The sequence below is a fragment of the Stylophora pistillata genome, chromosome 5, assembly GCF_964205215.1.
Source record: "Stylophora pistillata chromosome 5, jaStyPist1.2, whole genome shotgun sequence".
In the NCBI taxonomy this organism is placed as follows: Eukaryota; Metazoa; Cnidaria; class Anthozoa; order Scleractinia; family Pocilloporidae; genus Stylophora; species Stylophora pistillata.
Window position 1 is genome coordinate 8,753,412 of NC_142523.1, and position 15,830 is coordinate 8,769,241.

General features: G+C 36.3%; 1 protein-coding gene across 5 annotated transcripts; it reads right to left on the reverse strand.

Annotated features, from left to right (window-relative positions):
• Positions 1-761: 761 nt before the first annotated feature.
• Positions 762-15,423, reverse strand: LOC148730108 (TBC1 domain family member 30-like). 5 transcript variants are annotated; one of them, XR_016001051.1, is made up of 7 exons: positions 7,999-8,787; positions 7,424-7,588; positions 4,834-4,895; positions 4,691-4,756; positions 3,899-4,018; positions 2,525-2,662; positions 762-944 (listed from the first exon to the last, which is right to left on the reverse strand). XR_016001051.1 is itself a non-coding variant. In XM_088759707.1 (6 exons), the coding sequence occupies exons 1-6, from the start codon at positions 8,375-8,377 to the stop codon at positions 2,633-2,635; spliced, it is 822 nt and encodes a 273-aa protein (XP_088615833.1). In that variant the 5' UTR covers positions 8,378-8,787; the 3' UTR covers positions 762-2,632. The 5 variants fall into 5 exon arrangements, 1 of the variants encoding a protein (XP_088615833.1); XR_016001052.1 differs by having other exon boundaries at positions 762-2,662; positions 3,899-3,999; positions 7,999-8,557; XM_088759707.1 differs by having other exon boundaries at positions 762-2,662.
• Between the last annotated feature and the right edge of the window lie 407 nt (positions 15,424-15,830).

Here is a 15,830-nt window from a genome sequence, read left to right on the forward strand (position 1 = left end):
GGGTAACCAAATCAATTATCATACAGCTTGTCAACTAAAGTTCTCCCCAATGGTATGGATAAATTATCATACAGCTTGTCAACTAAAGTTCTCCCCAATGGTATGGATAAATTATCATACAGCTTGTCAACTAAAGTTCTCCCCAATGGTATGGATATATTATCATACAGCTTGTCAACTAAAGTTCTCCCCAATGGTATGGATAAATTATCATACAGCTTTTCAACTAAAGTTTTCCCCAATGATATGGATAAATTATCATACAGCTTGTCAACTAAAGTTCTCCCCAATGGTATGGATAAATTATCATACAGCTTGTCAACTAAAGTTCTCCCCAATGGTATGGATAGATTATCATACAGCTTTTCAACTAAAGTTCTCCCCAATGGCATGGATAAATTATCATACAGCTTGTCAACTAAAGTTCTCCCCAATGGTATGGATAAAAGGCGAGGCGTCGCTAATAGGAGGAGTTCTTAGGATTCGCTTGAGCTTCTCTTATCGAAGAGAATCCGAAAGTTATTGCTTGTCGTCTAATTTTTTTATATCATTCATACCCCACATGACACGTTAGTGTGACCTCCCCCCCCCCCCGCACTTCTTATGACTTTGCTGGATATTTTCCTTACTGCTTGTCTGATTAAGTGCCGAACATACAGTTTGGCAGGTTATTATCTGCGTACAGTAAAAAGTGTCCCTTAAAGAAACTTTCAACGTGCTCGCGATAAAAAAAAATTGAAAAAAAAAAAGCCACAATCATCTCAATTAAAATAACACTTTTAATGATCCCCTTTGTTGAGAAGCTCTAAATCTACAGTCATCAAACAATCCAACGAAAAACAAGGAATGAAAACAAAATTCGATTACAACTACGTTGGTGCTAACTGCGATTCCCTCTAAAAACCAACCAAAAATCAGGCTGAAATTGTCAAGGTAAATTGCGCCTGATGGAGAAAACAAAGGAAATGAGCATTGCAGAGCAAACAACGGTAACAATTATAGATAGCGAAGAGAATAAGAAGTACGTATGATGCACGATCCTCGCAGTAGAGAGCGCTATTTATGCAATAGCGAAAATCAGACCTGAAAAAAAATCAGCCCTGTACGGCATTCGAACCACTGACCTCTGCGATACTAGTGCAGCGCTCTACCAATACGTGCATCATACGTATCTATAACCGCAGTTCAAAATATATGAACTTCATATCAGAATATGAGGTGAAAGAACTTATCCCTCAAACATACCCCTCTTCCAATAAAAACGTTTTTAAATCCAACTTTAGTACTCGTTCCTGCGGCGCGACTAATTTGAGAACAACAGCTGATTGGCTAACGGTTCTACGGTGAAATAATTATACTGTGTGATGTTTGGAAACCTGCTGTTTGGGGTTTGTGGTGTTCTATATATTTAAATGACATTAGATTTTGTTAGACATTTAAGAATAAACACTAGCGAGAAAAACACACAACGTTTCGATGACTCCATGTCATCATACTCAAGTGAGAAGAGAATAAAAATGAATAGTTAATTTATACCGTAGGAAGGTGGCAAACGTAAAAAGTTTAAAATATTTAAAATATTTAAATAAATAATTGCGCGTGTTGAGTTCATAAATGTAAACTATTAAATAAATAGTTTCGCGCGTATGGAATCCGATTGTTTGTTCAAAGAGGGCCTCATCTTCTTTATGAAAAGCATTTCATGAACTAAACAGTCCAGTTTACAGTGCACTTTTTAAGTACGTTGAAATGCTTGGTCAGGTCGCCGATGGTTTGTAGGCCGTGGTCGTTCTTTAGATGTTTGCCGATGGCCGAATTACGGTGCTCATTAATACGTTGATGTAAATGCCGGCTGGTGTACCCGACGTACTCTGCATCACACAGATCACATTTATAATTATATACAACGCATTGTTGGCTAACTATAGGAGGTTTAGGCTCACGTACTCTGAGATCTTCAAAGATTTTGCGACTTTTGAACACGGGATGAAGGGTGTGATTGATTTTGTTGCCTAGATCTGATAATTGCCTTTTCACTGCGTCAGCTGACTTTTGATCTTCAAAAGGCAAAACCACTCGGTGAACAGCATTTTCGTTGACGGATAATTGAGCTTGCACTCCAAAACCCTGAGTTAGTATGACATGGAGTCATCGAAACGTTGTGTGTTTTTCTCGCTAGTGTTTATTCTTAAATGTCTATATATTTAGCCTGGTATCCCATACACTCCCATCAGTGACCAAGACAGAATTTCTCCTTACAACATCAGAACTATATCAAGCAGACAAGTAATGAGAATAAAGGAAAAAATCAATTAAGGATCATGAGTTGATCCAACAACAAATTCTCCAAACTAACATCATAAGAATTGTATGGCAGACAGTAAGGAGAATAACTAATGAGATCAAACTAACATCATAAGAATTGTATGGCAGAAAGTAAGGAGAATTACTGATTAGATCTTGGGAGTTCATGGGATACATGTCACTTTGTTCAAACTTCAGTTTAAGGGAAAGCTCTCTTTACCTTATATATTTCACTTGGAAATACAGTTGTCATCCTTGCATCGTCCGCTGGTACCACAACCCCAAGCAAGGCAATAGTCATGCCTGTAGCTACAATAGCATCCAGGACCTAGCGACTTGCAGTGAGGGCAAATGCTGGCTGAAATAGGAACACAGTAACAAATAATTGATATGGAGATAAAAGTCTTCATAATATGTTTGTTAATTATATTGATCTACTGAATGACTGACTGCTGACTCACTGAATGAATGATTGATCTTTCTGTTATGCTGACTTTTGGGCACACGGCGCTAATACTGTTTAAATCTTAATAATATACATGAAAACATTTCTCAGTTCTGATTGGTTAAGATGAATGCAGTTTTCAGTTAATTCAGTGCAGAGGATAGTTAATTCAGTGCAGAGGATAGTTAATTCAGTGCAGAAGAGGGTCAATTCAGTGCACAGAAAGAAACAAACCAGACATTCTGATTGGTCAGAATGATTGGTCAATGTCAAGGTCAATGTCAATGTCAAGGTCGATGTCAGGGTCAATGTCACTTGCAGGGTTTGAATAAATTATTTTTGCACGTGTTGCACGCGCTTCTCTTCTGCGTAGTTATGAGAAACTAGCTCATATTTTTTCATGACATATTATTAATAGATAATCACATGATTTTCTCATGCAATTTGGAATAAATAAGCTCTTGTAAATTTTTTTAGAGACCACAAATTGAACTCGCCCTACGGGCTCATGCAATTTTGATAGTCTTTGAAAAAATTTATTCGTACTTATTTATTGCAAATTGCACTCAAAATTGTGTGATTACCTATATGAACCATTCTCTTATCAATGGTATTTCTGCATCACCATGACTCTTAAGGCTGCAACAAGTATGAACTCTTCAATGCACTTTCCCTCCCTACAAGTATTCATAATTATATACTTTTTTTCATCTGCAAACCATTAAAGTGCAAAGCAAACTCAATTTGGACACCTTGCTAATAAATCTACGATCAACCTCGAAAAAACAAAGCATGGGGAAAAAGTTCAGAAGATGCAAATTTTATTTTACATATACATGTATAGACTGAGGAAACTCTAGTCTTACAGGAGTCTTAATTAAAAGTAAGCCCAAAACTGTGGTGAAAACTTGAAAAAGGAAAATGCAAAAATTAGTTCATGATAAATTCAAGACTTTCTTTTATTATAAATTAAAATACAGTATTCATGCTGTGAGTGTATTTACCACACAATGCATATCTTGTCCTATAAACTAACCATTTTATATTTAGGTGAACTAGATCACACAACAAACTACAACACTCCCACCTTATTGGCTCAAAGGTTGTTGAATTTTTTATGACATGTTCCTCTGTTATTTAAACTCTTACCTTTACAATTTGTGATCCTAGCTCATCATCATCTGGATTACTCCTCTCATTGAAGCAAAGCTTAGCTGTCTTTTCCCAGTTCAAGTCTTTGATTTTACTCTCTGCAAGACACAGCCACAACTGACAATAAATTTTTATTTATTACAAAAGATGTTATTCTCTTTATATGGATTACATCACAATCACCACCAAAACATATTTCCTAACTGTAACACTCATGCACCGTAATACTCATGGATGAGAGAAGAGGAAAGAAATATCACAACAAAAACTAGACTAAGGATTTGATCATGATAAACCAGAAAATGAACAAAACACTTTGACGAGTCACTGAAAAAAATGGCATAACTTGAGAACAGCACATGTAGGAAGTTTGATGGCATCTAAAATTGGATAAGACTAAATATTCCTTCAGTCCAAAGCAAGGGAAAAGATGAGCAATTTCATCTTTGACATGTAGAGCTACATGTAAATATTAACAGCAACACTTTTGACATTACACAATGCACACTTTTCATTGCTTTGACATGTAGAGCTACATGTAAATATTAACAGCAACACTTTTGACATTACACAATGCACACTTTTCATTGCTTAAAGTAGACACTGCCAGAAAGTTTATTGCCCTTCTTTTGAAAGAGAAAGAAGGATTGAAACAATTTTAACATATCTACTCTACCAAAATTGATCCAAATGCATTGAAAAAAATCTTTTGATTATTGTGGGACAAATTTCAAGTAAGAACATGATTAATTTACCATGGAGAGAACTTGATACCAAAGATCAACTTACCCTTCTTCTCCACTGTGAGGGCACACCTTCTTTAAGTCTGGCAATTGCTTTGAATGCAGCAAGCCACTGTCAAGAAAAAATTATCCCTGTTTATACAAGAAAACCACTAAAGAAAACTGTCACAAAAAGTAGTCATTACTAACGTGTTTAAATGCCTTCTTTCCAGACTGAGGGATGAAGGAAAATCTGATTTTTGTATCCACACCTAAAAAGAGACAAGTAGTAATCCACTTTTTGATCATTTTAAGCTTTAATTATGTAGACCTGCATAACATTAGACATTAATTTTTTTTCCATTCCATGTTAACATTCGATGGCTCAACCACACATTACAAAGATTGGAGCCTAAAGTAAATGAAATTTCAATTTTTTTTAGGTGAAAATTTGTCTCACAAAACACAAAAAATTGCTCATCCTCAAAATTGTAGACAATTTGCAACATGGCATCTTTGACACTTGTCAAAGTTTGAAACTGGTTACATTTGATATTGAGTTTCAAAAAATCTCTGTAGTAATCCCCTAAACCTACACATTTTATTTGAAGAAATGAATCCTACTCTCAAAAATTAGATGGCACTTTGCAATGAGTGAGAATTGACACACTGAGTCAAATACAACATTACCACAAATGCACAGTGTATTTGATATCACCTTATATCAATAAGAACAAAAAAACCAGAATGTGCTAGGAAGTAATAAAGCATAACTATAAGTTGATAATGGTTACAGGTATGCCCTCTATTTTATACAATACATGTGTAATACATCATGTACTGTAATAGTCAGGTAAAGAGAGGATTAAAGAAGTCTCCATGTTTTGATCGAACTGTTCACAGAAATTCACTTTCTCTGTTAATACTAACTCATCATAATGTGCAGATGACAAGCGAGAAATAGAATGAGACATGTAGAACATGTTACAATCAAAGGCTTCTATGCCATCACAAATACCTTATAAACAATATCCTTTAGCATACATTTAATATTTCTACTGATCACAGAGCAATGCAAATTAAATGTATGACTCGCCAAAATAAGGTTTTGTCACTAAAAGTTCAAATTGCTTAAAAAAGTCATACCTACATCAGCTTTGCTGTGATTTTATAATTATTTAATGAGCCTTTATACATGATATAATAATTATTCAACTTGTCACTTTGCTACCTCTGAATTCACCAGACAATGTCGCAAGTTACCAATTAAAAATTGTCAAAACATGACAAGTGCCATCATTAACTAATGCAAAAAAAATTAAAATTGCAAAATGCAATTTAAGATGACACAGGAGTAATTCAGTATTTCAATAAGAACCTGCATTGTGAGAAGTCCCTTTAGAAGCTAAAAAAATAGTGATTTTCACATTCAAGCTGCTGAACAAAATAATTTTCTACAATTCCACACCAAGCTTGATTACTGACAATCAAGAACACCAATTGTTTGGACCACTTCTACATTTTGATTTACCCAAGTATAATTCAAGGAGAAAATTGCATTTTCAAAGAGCTGATCAAATTTTCTCTGGGCAAATGCAAGACTTGCCAATATCATTTTACAACTAATCAAGTTTCACTGAACTCAATACAGCTGTAGCATGACAACTGTGGTTGGATTTTCCAAAGAACAGGACAGAGCCTCAGGACAAATGCAATATCACAAGAGACATTCTACTAAAACATATTTCCTAATTCCTTGAATATTGAGTATCTGGTCTGCTCAGTGCATAATTTTATTTTAAGAAGAACCAGCTGTGTAGCAAAAATCAAATGAATGTGCTGAAAATGACATGCCTGTCTAAAATGTCTGTGTCCTAAAAGCTTCTGGCAAACTTGATAACTAAGCTTGTCAATGTTATTCCAATAACTTGATTGCAATTTAATAATTTTCAAAGTGTAGCCCTTGAAAACAGGTGCAAATCTTGACAATTTAGCAAAATTTGCATCTAACACTAATTTATCTCTTTTTGGTGAAGAATGTTTAAATTGGTGCCAATTTGAAATTGTACAATTTCTTGGTTACTGAGGGCTCAGTGGATAATTAGAATATTTATAGTGATCTCAAAGCTTACAGTAGTAACTCTTTGTTCTATTCAGATAGAATCACCAGGGACAATGCCAGTGTCTAAATCTATACTTCCATCTAACAATACAAATACAAAACCTGTAAAAATTTCGAGGCCTCTTGCCTATAAAGCAAAGAAATAATGATTGATCAATGAATAACTTTGCATCTTCAGGCCAAAACCACGACGTGTCAGACACTTTACATTACAATAGATTTCACAAGGTTGAAATTTATACGTTATTTTTAACATAGCTCTACACACATGTAGAATCTTCATAGCTGTTTCAAGAACATGACGCTGTGTTCAGGTGTTAAAATCAATTTTAAAATCTTTGTAGAGATAAACTTACCTCCAGCGAACGCGATTGTAATACAAACTGGCGCACAATCCTAGCTTGGACTATTTAAAGCAAACAGCGACCTTTGTCATGAAAATTAAGCGGTCGTAAAGATTACAGAGAATACTACGTTTGATATCTGCTCAGAAAAAATCGGGAAAAATCACAAACTATACCACAAACAGAGCTAGTGCTTGAAAACTTCGTGGTTTCTTTGACTAGTTTAACCTTGGCTGGCTAAATATCTTCCAAAATTAAACTGCTGCAAACAACAAATTAATGATCATAAATCGATTAAGAAAATTCTGAGGCGTTGCGTGGGTCAAATACTTACGTCTTTTCAACGAAACCGCTTGAAGAAGAGCAGTTAAAACATCGAAGTTTCTTTGAAGTTTGTAAGCGTGTTTATCCCTCCGTTTAAGTTGCTTGACTAATTTTGTCGAAAGGATGGATATCCGTGTTCGCATCTCCTTAGCCATGATTCGAAGCTCGTCTGTGTCTGTGGGCAGAAAAAAAAATTAACAGAAACATAAACAACGTATCAAAAACGATCACCTGTACAAATGCTAACTATTTAGAAAAAATTTCAATTCTTAAACTCAAATAGAAAAGTTTAATATGGATCTTGGCTTCCTACGTATCATCCTAAAATGTAAACTAGTTCTAAACAGTATCGAACACAAGATAATGTCCGAAATTCGCCAAAGGAAATCAATAAAAAAGGATAAATTTCTGTCCTCATTTTGCAACTAAAAATTTTCCTCTGACTTCTTGTTTTTAATATTAGACCGCAAAGTAAGAGTGGAAAATAATTTCGAATAGTCAAACTGCATTCAAACTTCAAACTTTTGCAGATAATTTTACGAGAGCACGATGGTGGAAATAATATTAGAAGGTCCTGCCTCTAACCTTTCGCAGAGAGTTCGCTTTTCGTCCACCGTTCACCGCGTTCTTCGAGGTCGAAAGAACCACCGTAGAAACTCCCCGATGTTGTAGAACATTCAGTAACATTGTCACTATCCACTGAGTCTCTACTGTGATACTGGTCGTAAATTTCAAACAAAAGACAGTCGACAATCGAAGCTTTCTTGATTAACTCACTGCGTTGTTTTTCCGGGTCGAATCCATTTGTAAATACTGAGTTTTCATTCGCACCAAAACCCCAATCAGAATCTTCACTCCTTGGACTCAAAGGGCTTTCGTCGTAACTACGTTCAGTACTCAAACTTTCCCGTTCTGTACTTCCTTGCCGCTCAAAGTCTGAATCATCATCTTCTTGGTCCGCCATGTTTGTCGTCCGCTGACAAATCGACACTGCTCATTTGAAATTCATTGGTTGAGCGCTCAAGTATAGCTGTGGTTTCTTTGTTTACAAACAACTCGAGGCGAATAGTAGATTCCCTTTTTCCGCTGCCAAAACAAATTTTTAATAAAATCGCAATTGCGGGGGTTCAAGGTCTGGAAATCCAATGGCACAGCTGAGGAAAATTAATGAAATATACTCTCTCTCCCTTCGCGATAAATTTCACGGACCGAGGCTAATGAGATTTGATCATTTGATCACTGATCTTCAACCTTCCTTTGAAAAAACCAACATAACTCCGTCAACGAACACTTCTTATTACTACGAAAAAAAAAATTAAGTCTTAGATTAAATTCAATACTAACTGAAGGAAAGCTAGAGCGGGCGATAAAGGCATTTCAGAATGAACGTGCAGAGGCGTGAAAACCGACGATTAAAAAAAAAAAAAAAAAAAAAAAAATCTTGCCCCAAGGAATTATTTTCAAAAATACATATGCCAATACCCTTACCAGCCTTTTGTTGTAAAAATCTATTGGTGATTTGCTATCACGTTCAAAGAACATATACCGCATATCACGCCACTCTACTGAAAGTTTTCTTATGGAAGTTGTTGCCTGGATACAAAAAATTGGTCTCAAGGTGGACTATGGGTTAGCTGATTTCAAAGAAGGAAAGGTGACCTTGGCAAGCCATGTCTTTCACAAAATATCATCGGAATGAATCAATTCATGGTGAAGTAGCAATGAAAAAGTAAAATAGTTCACTGAGGGGGAAAAAGATAAAGCAAAGTCTAATATCGTTATGGGAGGAGGATACAATCGTTATTGGCAGAACTTCAAGCACAATAGTATTGCCTGGAAACGAAATGGCGTTCGCTTTTTTGAAGTTTTTCGGAACTAATCCAGATAGACAAGCATTTCAAATTCCAGTGGCACCGTGCACTTTAAGGTTTCGAAAACCCGAGCTTTCGTGGGGCTCTGATGGTTAAAGGTAGCGTAGTCTAGACTATAAGAAAAGGTGACTGAAGCGTAACACTTTCTGGGTAACCAAATCAATTCTCATACAGCTTGTCAACTAATTAGAATTCCCCGCAATGACACGGATGAAAGGCACCGGCCTCGCTAAGAGGAGGAGTTCTTAGGGTTCGCTTGAGCTCTCCTTATTGAAAGTTATTATTTGTTGTCTCATTTTGTACGTAATTTATGATATACAGGTATTCATACCCCAAATGACACTCTAGTGTGTGACCTCCCCCCCCCCTCCCCTCTCATGACTTTGCTGGATAGTTTGCTTACTGCTTGTCTGATTAAATGCCGAACATGCAGTTTGGCAGGTCATTATCGGCCTACTATTAACGGTACTTCGAGAAACTTACAACGTGGTCGCGATAAAAAAAAAAAAAATTGAGAAAGAAAATTGCCACAGTCATCTTGATTGAAATAACACACTTTAATGTTCTTCTTCGTTGAAAATCTCTCGATCTACAGCCATCAAACAAACTAACGAAAAGCAAGAAATGAAAACAAAAAAAATTCGACTACAATCACGTTGGTGCTAAGTGCATGGCGACTCCCTCTGAAAAGCAACTTAAAGTCAGGCTGAAACTGTCCACGTAAATTGCACCTGATGGAGAACACAAAGGAAATGAGAATTGCGGAGCAAAGAACGGTAACAATTATAGACAAGGAAGAGAATATGAAGTGAGAGAACTTATCCCTCAAACATACCCCTCTTCTAGTAAAAACGTTTTTAAATCCAATTTTAGTACGTGTTCCTGCGGCGCGACTAATTTGAGATTAACAGCTGATTGGCTAATGGTTCTACGGTTTGTGGTGTTCTCTATTTATATTTAGGCTTGCATCCCATACACTCCCACCAGTGACCAAGACAGAATTTCTCCTTACAACATCAATACTATATCAAGCAGACAAGTGATGAGAATAGAGGAAAATATCAATTAAGGATCATGAGTTGATCCAATAACAAATTCTCCAAACTAACATCATAAGAATTGTATGGCAGACAGTAAGGAGAATAACTAATGAGATCAAACTAACATCATAAGAATTGTATGGCAGACAGTCAGGAGAGTTACTGATTAGATCTTGGGAGTTCATGGGATACATGTCACTTTGTTCAAACTTCAGTTTAAGTGAAAGTTCTCTTTACCTTATATATTTCACATGGAAATACAGTTGTCATCATTGCATCGTCCGCTGGTACCACAACCCCAAACAAGGCAATAGTTACGCCTGTAGGTACAATAGCATCCAGGACCTAGCGACTTGCAGTTTGGGCAAATGCTGGCTGAAATAGGAACACAGAAACAAATAATTGAAATGGAGATAAAAGTCTTCGTAATGTGTTTGTTAATTATATTGATTTACTGAATGACTGACTGCTGACTCACTGAATGAATGATTGATTGGCTGACTGACAAACTGACTAATTGATATTGATTGATCAATGACGAGATTCATCGATTGATCGATTGAACCACAGCAGTCACAACAGCCATCAGATTAAGGAGCTGAAGATAATTTTCAAAACATACGAGCAAACTTCCTGAGGCGCAGGAAAAACGGAAGTAAACAATTTATGACTGGTTTTAGCTTTTCACCTCATTGGTGAGGTAAGTTTTATAGACAAATCACCGATTGTAGAAAATCAAGACTAACAAATTAAAGCTAGGTCGAGTCTGTACAACTTACATTCACCGCGTTTCCAAACAGATCCGTCCATTGGAATTTCATTTAACTCTGAAAAATCATACGTAGGTAGGAGAATAAATAGTGAATAAATAATGAAAGAGAGTAGGGTTCAATTTGATGCGAAATCAGACGCAGCGTGGGTCGATTTGAAATCACAAGTACTTTAATGAAGGATTTTGGGGGATCACATGGTTTTCAGGTGAACCAGAGAAGTGATCCATCTTCGCCAACAGAGTTTAAAGAGGGGGGCTATAGAAAATTGACTTCCAATCAACTGCCAATAAGAAAGGATCATAAGAGTAAAAAAAGAACGAGGGGGAGGAATTTTATCGTGACACAACCAAAATCTTCTAATCCCCTCTTAGGCGCAAAATAGTGAACCGTCCCTTCGTTTATCTTTTGGAACACAATTACCCTTGATAGGAATTTTTCCCACTTGCCAAGTTTCGCTCTACTTAAACTACTCGACTAGAATGGGTTCAATTCACATCAACGGACTGATTTACCTGAGATATCCCTTTCAGTTTGCTTCGAAAAGCTTCTTATTTCATTTTAAAAACGGAAAATCAAAATCAGTGGAATCAAAAGGCAATCATTTTTATCTCAAACCATTCATGATGCATGTGTAGTAACAGTGTGATATATGAAGAGTATAACACACTTTTGGGAACTATGCGTCGATCAAGTCTAAACTTCAAAATCCCCCCTCTCCTCCCCGGGAAATTCCTAAGCATTTACATTTTTGAAGATTGGCTCGTTTAAATTCACCGGCGCTCTTCAGGCCAAAATTGCTTTAAATGCCCCACCCAATGATTTTGTGTGAAACCACCGAATGCTGTAGAAATTAGAAAAGTTACATATTAGTTGTTGATACTGCTGTTTTGTTTTTGGCTTGCTGCTCACTCAAGGACCATTACAATATTTAATTTTTTTGGAAATTTTACGAAGGCTGGCTTAAGACACCTCGGGAATAGTTTTCTACCTGTAAATGATAACAAATCAAATCAAATCCCAGCAACAACTGGAAAAAAAAATTACAATAAAATAATTTGTTCTTAGCCGTCATTTGAAGGTAAGTTAGATCTACTTCGAAAATTTACACCATCGAAATGGTGATGACCAATCGATTTGTTTTCTTTGGATCGATTTTTGAGCGCGCGCAAAACGTCTCAACTCACAAAAAAATTGAAAAACAAGTCAAGGCAATCATTTTCATCACAACAAATTCATGCATGTCTGGTAACTGTGTGATAAATGAAGAGTATTAGGAATCATTTTGTGCACCTAATCATGTAAAGAAAAAAAGGCGCGGAAACCACTGCGATTGCACGCGCGTGCACGCAAAATGTCTCAACTCGAAAGAAAAAACACAATCATGACATTAAGAGAAATTATTTGATCGTCGCTGTTATTTCGAGACAATTTTAACATCTAAGTCAAAATACAAACTAAGAAAATAGATAAGAGTGGTGAGTTTTTCCTTTTCTTCAACTAACTTGAAGCACGCCAAAATGGTCTCAGCCTATGTTAGCTAAATATCGGTAGGATAAAGAAAACGAAGAGCAGAAATGCAGGCTTTACTTTTTTCTTCGGATTTTAACAAAGTTCGAAAAAAGTTAACAGGTTCCAAATAGTTTGGCACTCTATGAAGGTTTTGAAGATACAATTTTGACTAGAATGCACTGAAAACTGACAAAACTTGAACACAATTAGAACTGGTTTTGTGAACCTGGTTTTCCTAATGGACTTCGGGCAATTGTTATGCTAATTTCTTAGATTGCTTGGGTCAGGTCTTTATCTATGATCCATGTAAAACGCGAGGGTGATTTTTTGGGCTAATTTTTCCGTCATAAAGAGTCGACTTATACACAGATAAATATGGTGATACTTCAACGATAAATGCAGAGCATGGCAATCAATGAAATAATCAGTGTCTAATCATGAACTAGCTCTTTGTCAGTGACAAGTTTGCAAAATTAATATTGGAGAAGGGTACATTACTTCATACAACAGTTACTGCGAAACCATCATACTGAAAAATATGGCGACTGCTACACTCAACCAGACCTCTAAGAAGGAAAGAAAATCCTGGAACCACTCATAAAAACAAGTAGTAAAGGTCTGAAAAATTTAAACCTTGCATATGTTGTTGTTTTGTGAAATATTGCTTTCTACATGCATTGTGCCTTAGCCTAAGAGTAATGGTAAAATGTACAGGTGCCATCTTTGTCTGTCAGTGGATTGAATCTATTGGGTGAACACCAGAAAAATTTAATAATATTGATACAAGTAAAATGAGGGTTTCGTATAGGTATGCTGTGGTTCAGTTTCATCCTTAGTTTAATTATTTTACTTTTAATAGAGGCCAAATTGATTGTGACACATCATCTCATCATAACTTACACTCTGGGAGCTACATTTTATCTTTCTTTACACAAAATGCATTTTTATTCATATCATTGACAAAACCAAAGGAAAATTATGCTTACACCAAGGAAAAAAAATAATCACAACATTTACCTTTTTATAACTAGTGCACAATTTGCCAAGAAAATGTTTACAATGGAGCTTACCACCTCATTGGCACTTCTGTTTACTTTGCTTTGCTGCTGGTTCTCATCCATGCCTGTATGTATGAAATTAAGTAAGGGTGAAAAGATTAGTATTTTCTTTGCAAAGATAGTTGCAGCAAGTGTCTCCACTAATATATGGATCACCAAAGGCTCAGAATGAAAGCAACCAAGACCAAGTTCTTGCTAACACATGTAGGAGCAATAATTGCTAATAATAGGCAATAGTCTGTACTGAATTAAGTATTCAATTGTGCACGAATTAGTATTTATTTCATTTCAATATTTGAAACACATGGTTGAAAAAGTATGCAAAGTGTGTAAACATATATATATTGTCATATTCCTTATGATTTAGTTCAAAGGGCTTTATTCTAAATAGATCAAAAGAAAGCAAGTGGCATACCTTAGCCACTGATTTAAATGGAAAAGCACATATTAATAAGTGAAGAGTACTTTTGCTGCAAATCTGCCCTCTTCTGGGCGAGCAAAGAGAATGATTTAATGCATTGTAACCCAACTGTTTCTTGCTGGAGAGCATGGGAGAGAGCACCCTATCCTTTATAAAAGATACCAGATCTTCATCATACGTGTCAACAGTTTGTGAGTTAACTTTCCAGGATATGTGATGTTTGACATCAACCATACCAGAGGTTGAGTTTTTGCGTAGTCCCATACAATTACAATGAATACGTGTCTTTAATTGTATCCATAATAACCATCAATGTAGACAATATGAGATTGCTACATGTAACGTAATAATAATTACGAGGCTGGAAGAAAATCACAAATTTTCGGTCATTGAAACACTGAGACCTGTCTCGTTTTTTAATTATGTATCATCTAGTTTTCCATGTCCCAAGCAAAATAATAATAAAAAAAATCAGCCCTCGACACAGAAGGATTCAATGAATCCTGGTTAGTAGTTACTCGGACGCTTTATCATGCAGCCACACGAAATCGACAGTATTTTAAGCCCGAAACTTGAACGCGATCTTTGAAGAATGGTTGTAATATTTAAATTTAACAAAAATACTAGCATGAAGTGCTGAAACCTTACCTTAACGAACTAGTTCCGACAGAAAAGCACAACTTCGATCACCAACGCACTCCAAACTTGAAAACACTGTCTGGCTGCTGGACATAAGAGACACAGTGAAACTAATACGGGAATCGAAGGCACGAGGCAACGTCAATTTTCTCGTCTTCCTAAGCTTTCCAACGTATCGAAGAAAATTTCGCCAATAATTCGCACTTAAAAACGCAACCAAAATCTTGATCTTACAACAATCCGAAGTGTCCCAAACGACACCAAGGATCATTCGCTCCGACGAAGGCCTAACGCAGCTTTTATAATCGTAACGGTGGCCAATTTACCATTTCAACTTTGTTGATATATTCAAATTATTTCGTTACCCCCACCGACGCAGCTCCAAACAGTTACTTTAGAAACTATCAGCCTTTAGACACCGAGAATAGCTCATGAAACAAGGATATCCCGTGAAATTCTTAACCTTCGAGCGCGGAAATCTTAACGATCTTCTTACAAATTTGCATTGCATCCCTCCCCTAGTTGGGAAGTGACAAGCAGGAGACACGTTTACAACGCCTTTTGATTGGAAGAAGTAAAACCGCATTCTATTGGTTATTAGTTGTGAGGACATAACTGCAACGGAAGACTCGACTCCAACGCTAAACATATTCACTTGACTACGATACTTGTAGAACTGAAATGTTCTACCACTAAATCCCACGTGGGATTTGAACTCTTTCTGATATAAATTTCTCTTTTGTTCCAATAAATTTGGAATAATTGGCAATCACGTGAGTGAAAGCGATCGATTATCTGATAATTCTTTGTTTGCACGTGACGTTGGCATAAATTAAAAAACCGGGGTCAGCCATGTTGGGGGATAACCACGGGTTACAATCCCCGTGACATAGCTGTCTGAAGTGTAAGTGGAAGGTGTTACTCAAATACTTGTCAATGTCATGCATTCTAAATAGCTGTCAATACTTGCAATTAGGTATGCCAATGTAGACTATTTTAAGACTTGTGCTGTAGTTTGGATTGTAATACCTTTATTTTGTGTGAACGGTAAATTTTTTTTGTTGGATACTACACCGCCCACGTGCTTCGCGGAAGCCGGTATGATC

Coding starts and splice junctions, on each gene's coding strand:
- LOC148730108 (XM_088759707.1), bottom strand. CDS start 8,377: ATGGCGGACCAAGAAGATGATGATTCAGACTTTGAGCGGCAAGGAAGT. Junction 4,896..7,423: donor AGCGGTTTCGTTGAAAAGAC/GTAAGTATTTGA, acceptor GTCTCTTTTTAG/GTGTGGATACAAAAATCAGA. Junction 4,019..4,690: donor CCTCACAGTGGAGAAGAAGG/GTAAGTTGATCT, acceptor ATTTATTGTCAG/TTGTGGCTGTGTCTTGCAGA.